The sequence below is a fragment of the Lichenostomus cassidix genome, unplaced genomic scaffold (genome assembly GCF_008360975.1).
Source record: "Lichenostomus cassidix isolate B80296 unplaced genomic scaffold, HeHo_3.0 HiC_scaffold_37, whole genome shotgun sequence".
Lineage (NCBI taxonomy): Eukaryota > Metazoa > Chordata > Aves > Passeriformes > Meliphagidae > Lichenostomus > Lichenostomus cassidix.
Window position 1 is genome coordinate 608,783 of NW_028147279.1, and position 7,991 is coordinate 616,773.

Sequence of the window (7,991 nt, forward strand, 5' to 3'; positions counted from 1 at the left end):
TGTGGGGCTGGGCTGGGTTATGGGGCAGGAAAGCCTCGCTATGGGGCAGAAAAATCCTTGCTATGGGGCAGGAAAGCCTCACTATGGGGCAGGGAATTGCTATGGGGCAGAGCTGTGGGGCTGGGCAGGGTTATGGGGCAGAGAAACCTCGCTGTGGGGCAGGGAATGCTCGCTGTGGGGTGGAGATTCCTCGCTATGGGGCAGAGAAACCTCACTGTGGGGCAGAGCTGTGAGGCTGAGCTATGGGGCAGGAAAGCCTCGCTATGGGGCAGAAAATCCTCCCTATGGGACGGAGACTCCTCGCTATGGGGCGGAGATCTTTGCTATGGGGCAGGAAGGCTGCAGAGCTGCACTATGGGGCAGAAAACCCTCGCTATGGGGCGGAAATTCTTGCTATGGGGTGGAGATTCCTCGCTGTGGGGTCGAGATTCTTCTTATGGGGCGGAGACTCTCGCTATGGGGCGGAACCCTGGCTATGGGGTGGAGATCCTCTCTATGGGGCGGAGACTCACTCTATGGGGTGGAAAACCCTGGCTATGGGGAGGAGATCCTCTCTATGGGGCAGAAAACCCTCGCTATGGGGCGGAGACTCCTCGCTATGGGGCGGAGACTGTCACTATGGGGTGGAACCCTGGCTATGGGGCAGAGACTCTCTATGGAGCAGAAAATCCTCGCTATGGGGCGGAGACTGTCGCTATGGGGCGGAGACCCTCTCTATGGGGCAGAACCCTGGCTATGGGGCGGAGACTCCTCTCGCTATGGGGCGGAACCCTGGCTATGGGGCGGATCTCTCGCTGTGGGGCGGGAAGCCCCCAGGCTGCCCCACCCTCACCCCACCCTCTCCCGGCTGCCATAAATGAGGCTCTCCTGCCCCACATCGCTGCGGCCTGCCGGAGATGTGGGGCAGAGCCATGCTGCTGCTGCTGGTGCTGCTGGTGCCAGGTAGGGGCACTTGGGGGGCAGTTGGGGGGACTTGGGGGGCACTTGGGGGGCACTTGGGGGGTGCTGGGGGGGATTGGGGGGCAGTTGGGAGGCAGTTGGGGAGCTTGGGGGGCAGTTGGGTGTGGGGGACGTGTGGGGTGGGGCGGGGTTGGGGTTTGTGGGGCTGGAGGTGTGGGGCAGGAGGGTTGTGGGGTGAAATCTGTGGGGCAGGAGGTCAGATCTATGGGGCAGGGAGTGTCAGGGCTGAGATCTGTGGGGCAGAGGGGAATTTGGGGTCAGAGCTATGGGGCAGGAGGTGTTTGGGGTTCAGACTTATGGGGCAGGAGGTCAGATCTATGGGGCAGGAAGGGGTTTGGGATTCAGATCTATGGGGCAGGAGGGTGTCAGAACTGAAATCTATAGGGCAGGGGGAGATTTGGGGTTCAGATCTATAGGGCAGGGGGGTGTCAGGACCAAAATCTATGGGGCAGGGGGGTGTTTGGGGCTGAAATCTATAGGGCAGTGGGACAGATCTATGGGGCAGGGAGTGTCAGGACAGAAATCTATGGGGCACAGGGAGTGTCAGATCTCTGGGGCAGGAGGGGATTTGGGGCTCAGATCTGTGGGGCACAGGGAGTGTCAGGACAAATCTATGGGGCACAGGGAGTGTCTGTCACATCTATGGGGCACAGGGAGTGTCAGAGCTCAGATCTATGGGGCAAGGAGTGTCTGTCAGATCTATGGGGCAGGGAGTGTCAGAGCTCAGATCTATGGGGCACAGGGAGTGTCAGGACAAATCTATAGGGCACAGGGAGTGTCAGGGTGTGCCGTGGGTCAGGCCAGCCTGGGACAGGACAGGACAGGTCTGGGGAGGGTGTGGTGACAGTTGGGGCTGATGACGTGTGGGGCTGGAGGTGTGGGGCTGGAAGTGTGGGGCTGAAATGTGTGGGGCACTGATCTATGGGGCTGAAAGTGTGTGGGGCTGAAATCTATGGGGCTGGAGTGTGGGGCAGGAGCTGTGGGGCTGGAAGTGTGGGGCTGAAGGTGTGGGGCTGCAATGTGTGGGGCTGGAAGTGGGGTTGAAAGTGTGGGGCACTGATCTATGGGGCTGAAAGTGTGTGGGGCTGAAATCTATGGGACTGCAATGTGTGGGGCTGAATGTGCGGGACACTGATCTATGGGGCTGAAAGTGTGGGGTTGAAACCTACGGGGCTGAAAGTGTGGGGCAGGAGCTGTGGGGCTCAATGTGTGGGACTGAAATCTATGGCGTTGAAATGTGTGGGGCTGAATGTGTGGGGTTGAAATCCATGGGGCTGAGTGTGTGGGGCTGCAATGTGTGGGTCACTGATCTGTGGGTCACTGACCAATCTATGGGTCACTGATCAATCTATGGGGCAGGATCTATGGGGCTGCAGTGCCTGGGCTGCAGTGGGTCACTAATCTATGGGTCACAATCTGATCTATGGGGCAGGATCTATGGGGCTGCAGTGCCTGATGTGTGGGTCAGACGACGGCAGCTGCTCTGTGGGTCACTGATCTATGGGTCACTGATCTGTGGGTCACTGATCAATCTATGGGTCACTGATCTATGGGTCCCAATCTGATCTATGGGGCAGGATCTATGGGGCTGCAGTGCCTGATGTGTGGGTCAGACGACGGCAGCTGCTCTGTGGGTCACTGATCTATGGGTCACAATCTGATCTATGGGTCACTGATCTATGGGTCACTGACTAATCTATGGGTCACAATCTGTGGGGCAGGCTCCATGGGGCTGCAGTGCCTGATGTGTGGGTCACAATCTGATCTATGGGTCACAATCTATGGGGCAGGATCTATGGGGCTGCAGTGCCTGATGTGTGGGTCACAATCTGATCTATGGGTCACAATCTATGGGGCAGGATCTATGGGGCTGCAGTGCCTGATGTGTGGGTCAGACGACGGCAGCTGCTCTGCCACCTCCACCCTCAGCTGCCCCACGGAGAGCAACGTCTGCAGCGAGGCCTGGGCGGCGCTCAGCTGGAGTGAGTGTGGGGCTGGGAAGAAATGTGTGGGGCAGGGAGGTGTGGGGCAGGGACTGGGGTGGGAGATGTGTGGGGCAGGGAATTGGGGTGGGAGTTGTGTGGGGTGGGAGATGTGGGGCAGGAGATGTGTGGGGCAGAGATAAATGTGTGGGGCAGGAGATGTGTGGGGCAGGGAGGTGTGGGGCAGGAAGTGGGGTGGGAAATGTGTGGGGCAGGGTGTGGGGTGGGAAATGTGTGGGGTGGGAAGTGTGGGGCAGGAGCTCTATGGGGTTGTTCTACGGTGAGATGTGGGGCAGGGAGGTGTGGGGTGGGAGATGTGTGGGGCAGGGGAAATGTGGGGCAGGGAATTGGGGTGGGAGATGTGGGGCAGGAGGGTGTGGGGTGGAATGTGTGGGGCAGGGAGATGTGGGGTGGGAATGTGTGGGGCAGGAGCTCTATGGGGTTGTTCTACGGGGAGATGTGGGGCAGGGAGGTGTGGGGCAGGAACTCCATGGGGCAGAAGCTTTTTAGGGTTTTTCTATGGGGCAGAAGCTCTATGGGATCATTCTATGGGGCAGGAGCTCTATGGGGCTTTTCTATGGGGCAGAAGCCATTTAGGATCATTCTATGGGGCAGAGCTGTGGGGCAGGAGCTCTATGGGGCAATTCTATGGGGCAGGAGCTCTATGGGATCATTCTATGGGGCAGATCTATGGGGCAGAAGCTCCATATCCACCCTATGGGGCAATGCTGGTTGTGCCCTATAGGGTTAATCCATAGGGGTCACTCTGGGGTCACTCTGGGGTCATTTGGGTCACATGGGGTCACTTTGGGTCACTTTGGGGTCACTTTAGGGTCACTTTGGGGTCACTTTAGCATCTCTATTGGGATTTATCAATACCAGGTATCCATAAAATACCAATAGGTTATCGATAGATGATCAATAGCTAATCAATACCCCCCAGGCCACGGTCAGTTCACTCTGGGTGTCCATGATGGTCACTTTGGGGTCACTTTGGGTCACTTTTGAGTGCCAATATACGATATCAATAGGTTATCGATAGGTAATCAATACCTAATCAATACCTAATCAATACCCCAGGCCACGGTCAGTTCTCACTGGTCACTCAGGGCTGCGGCCCTGGTCAGTTTTGGGTCACTTTGGGTCACTTTTGGTCATTTTTGGATGCCAATATAGGATACCAATAGGTAATCAATACCTAATCAATAACTAATCAATACCTAATCAATACCCGCCAGGCCACGGTCAGTTTGCTCTGGTCACTCGGAGCTGCAGCCCTGGTCAGTTTTGGGTCACTTTAAGGCAGTTTTTGGTGCCAATATAGGACATCAATAGCTAATCAATAACTAATCAATACCTAATCAATACCTAATCAATACCTGCCAGGCCATGGTCAGTTTGCTCTGGTCACTCGGGGCTGCGGCCCTGGTCAGTTTTGGGTCACTTTGGGTCACTTTTGGGCACCAATATAGATTACCAATAACTAATCAATAATCAATACCTAATCAATAATTAATCAATACCTCAGGCCACGGTCAGTTCTCGCTGGTCACTCGGGGCTGCGGCCCTGGTCAGTTTTGGGTCACTTTGGGTCACTTTGGGTCACTTTTGGGCACCAATACAGATTACCAATAACTAATCAATAATCAATACCTAATCAATAATTAATCAATACCTCAGGTCACGGTCAGTTCTCGCTGGTCACTCGGGGCTGCGGCCGCGGCCAGCCCGGCGCCATCGGCAGAGCGCTGCAGCTGCAGAACCTGGTGGTGTTCGAGAGGCGCAGGAACTGCGACGGCGACTCCTGCAACCTGCAGGACGAGGCTCTGCCCGTTACTGGTCTGTACTGGTTTGTACTGGGAGGGACTGGGAGGGAACTGGGAGGGAACTGGGAGGGACTGGGAGGGGCTGGGAGGAGAAAACGGGGCGGTTTTGGGGTGAAAAACGGGGATTTTGGGGTGGAAAATGGGGATTTTAGGGGGGAAAATGGGAGTTTTAGGGGTTAAAAGGGAACTGGTTTATACTGGGGTGGAACTGGTTTGTACTGGGAGGGACTGGGATGGAACTGGGAAGGACTGGGAGAGACTGGGATATACTGGGAGGGACTGGGAGGAAAAAACACGGCAGTTTTGGGGTGAAAAATGGGGATTTTGGGGTGAAAAATGGGAATTTTTAGGGGTTTTAAAATGGAACTGGTTTATACTGGTTTATACTGGGATGGACTGGGAATGGATTGAGGAGCATTTGGAGGGACTGGGGAGCTAACTGGGAGTTACTGGAATCTACTGGAAGCTACTGGGAGAGGCCTTTGGGTTATACTGGTCTATACTGGTTTATACTGGTCTATACTGGTTTATACTGGGATTTACTGGGATTTACCCATTTTCCCCTCAGCCAACACCAGTTCCCCACTCCCGAACGGCCTGCAGTCTTTGGCTACCCCTACTGGTTTATACTGGTCTATACTGGTCCATACTGGCTTTATACTGGTTTATACTGGTCTATACTGGTTTTTACTGGGATTTAACCCATTTTTCCCCTCAGCACCAAACGGCCTGCAGTGCTTCGGCTGTCCGGATAAAGGATTTTATCCCCACAAACTGGTCCATACTGGTCCATACTGATCCATACTGGTTTTATACTGGTTTATACTGGTTTTATACTGGTTTATACTGGTTTTTACTGGTTTTTACCTTATTTCCCCTCAGCAAACACCTCATCCCGAGTCCCAAACGGCCTGCAGTGCTTCGGCTGTCCGGATAAAGGACTTTGTTCCCCACAAACCACCGTTCAGTGCTACGACGATCTCCGCGCTTGTTTCTACGGAAACCTCACCCTCCGGCTGGGTAAGGAAAAATAAACTTTATGTACTGAGGGATAAATTGGGGTTTGGGAGGTTAAAAGTGGGGATTTTGAAGGTTTAATTAACGGTTTTGGTGTGGGGATGTGCGGCTGGGGTTTTTTTCCCCTCATGTTTTCCGTTCTTTTTTCCCCCATTTTCCATCCTTTTCCCCTCAAATTTTCTGTTTTTTTCCCCTCACATTTTCCAACTTTTCCCCTCCCATTTTCCGCTCTTTTCACCTCACATTTTTCACTCTTTTTCCCTCATATTTTCTGGTATTTTTTCCTCTCACGTTTTTCACCCTTTTCCCCTCATTTTTCCCGCCTTTTCCCCTCACATTTTCCACTCTTTTCCCCTCATATTTTCTGGGTTTTTTCCTCACGTTTTTCACTCTTTTCCCCTCATTTTCCCCGCCTTTTCCCCTCATATTTTCCACTCTTTTTCCCTCCAATCTTCCTCTCTTTTTCCCCTCACATTTTTCACCCTTTTCTCCTCATATTTTCTGGCTTTTTCCTCACGTTTTTCACCCTTTCCCCCTCATTTTTCACCCTTTTCCCCTCACGTTTTCCACCTTTTTTTCCCTCATGTTTTTCCCGCCTTTTCCCCTCCCATTTTCCACTCTTTTCCCCTCACATTTTCCACTCTTTTTCCCTCACGTTTTCTTCTTTTTTCCCCTCACGTTTTCCACTTTTCCCCTCACATTTTCTCCGCCTTTTCCCCTCACATTTTCCACTCTTTTTCCCTCCCATTTTCCACCCTTCTCCCCTCATATTTTCTGGGTTTTTTTCCTCTTACGTTTCTCACCATTTTCCCCTCATTTTTCACCATTTCCCCTCACATTTTCCCCTCTTTTCCCCTCCTATTTTCCACCCTTTTCCCTCCCATTTTCCACCATTTTCCCCTCACATTTTTCACCTTTTTCCCCTCATTTTTTCCAGGCAATGTGACGCTGCGCAGGGAGGTGAGGGGTTGTGTCCGAAACGCGAGCTGCGATGGGGAATTCCGAGGCGACAATTCGGTTTCCCTTACCGGTTCGTGTTGCGAAGGAGATCTTTGCAATTTCCATTCGCCCAACAAAACCTTTTTCTCTCCGGATCTGCCGCGGCTCGAGCTTCTCCCTCACGGCCATTCGGCAACGCCGGAGGATTTTAAAAACACCACCGAAACGGCAAGCGGAGGCTTTTTAGCCTCACCGGAACCCCCCAGCCGAAGAGCTGGTGGATTCCCCAACCCCAAAAGCGGCGATAAAACCAAAAAAACCCAAAGCGGCGACGTTAAAACCGAAAAACGAGGCGAAAAACCCTCAGCGCCTCAGGGCGAAGGCGAGGCCGAAACCGTGAGGGAGAAAACGCCCGCTGAGGACAAAAAGCAGCCTTTTAACACCACCAAAACCGGTGGTAAACCCAAACAAACCGAAAGTGGTGATGTTAAACCCGGTAACACCCAAACCGGTGGTGTTGGAAGCGAAAAAGGAGAGGAAAAAGGAGAGGAAAAAGCCGCGGCGCCTCAGGGTGACAAAATGGCCGCCAGGGAGGAGAAGCCCTCAGGCCGCGCAGCTGCTGGGAAGCCTTTGGAGAGGAATTTTGAGGGAATAAAAGGTCCGAAAGGGAAGGGAAAAGCGTTACAAGGGCCTGGGTGGCTTTTGTCTTTTTTGTTGTTGCTTTTGGTGCGTTAAGTGTTGTTAAATTCTTCGCCCGGTGTGGTAATAAATGGGTGTGGTGGAAACTGTGGGTGAGCGGTGTGGTTATTGAGAAATATTTTCCGGTTTTTGTGGGTGTGAAAATTGTTCCGTTTGGGCGTGGTGGTGTTTTGGAATTTTGTTCGGTTTTTAAATTATTTTTCGGTGTATTTTTCGATGTGTTTTTCATCACGTTTTTCGCTCTACTTTTCACTATTTTTTCATTCAAATTTTCACCGAGTTTCGTTCAATTTTTCATTATGTTTTCCACCATGTAATCTATTCTATTTTCCATTCCATTTTTCACTATGTTTTCCAACATGTTTTCCATTTCATTTTTCACCATTTCCCATTATATTTTCCGTTTTGTTTCCCACCATTTCCCCTTATTTTCCCGTTAATTTTAACCTTCAAACGACTCAAACTTCAGCACACAAAAAACCCTTTTCATGTTTTGTCCATAATAATAAGTTTTTTAACCTTTTTTGCCCCTTTTCCCCCACTTATTTCTCACTGTTTTTCTCTCTTT

At 52.1% G+C, this 7,991-nt stretch overlaps 1 protein-coding gene across 1 annotated transcript; it reads left to right on the forward strand.

Moving 5' to 3' along the window:
* The first annotated feature begins 2,795 nt into the window (after positions 1 to 2,795).
* On the forward strand, positions 2,796 to 7,509 carry LOC146423518 (ly6/PLAUR domain-containing protein 3-like). Its single transcript, XM_085044678.1, has 4 exons — positions 2,796 to 2,942; positions 4,623 to 4,781; positions 5,651 to 5,788; positions 6,723 to 7,509. The coding sequence occupies exons 1-4, from the start codon at positions 2,825 to 2,827 to the stop codon at positions 7,457 to 7,459; spliced, it is 1,152 nt and encodes a 383-aa protein (XP_084900804.1). The 5' UTR covers positions 2,796 to 2,824; the 3' UTR covers positions 7,460 to 7,509.
* The last annotated feature ends 482 nt before the right edge of the window (positions 7,510 to 7,991 follow it).

Excerpts from the sequence above, each read along its gene's own strand:
- LOC146423518 (XM_085044678.1), top strand. The coding sequence starts at position 2,825 with ATGGGGCTGCAGTGCCTGATGTGTGGGTCAGACGACGGCAGCTGCTCT. Across the intron at positions 2,943-4,622 it reads CTGGGCGGCGCTCAGCTGGA|GTCACGGTCAGTTCTCGCTG; the intron begins GTGAGTGTGGGG and ends TCAATACCTCAG. Across the intron at positions 4,782-5,650 it reads CGAGGCTCTGCCCGTTACTG|CAAACACCTCATCCCGAGTC; the intron begins GTCTGTACTGGT and ends ATTTCCCCTCAG.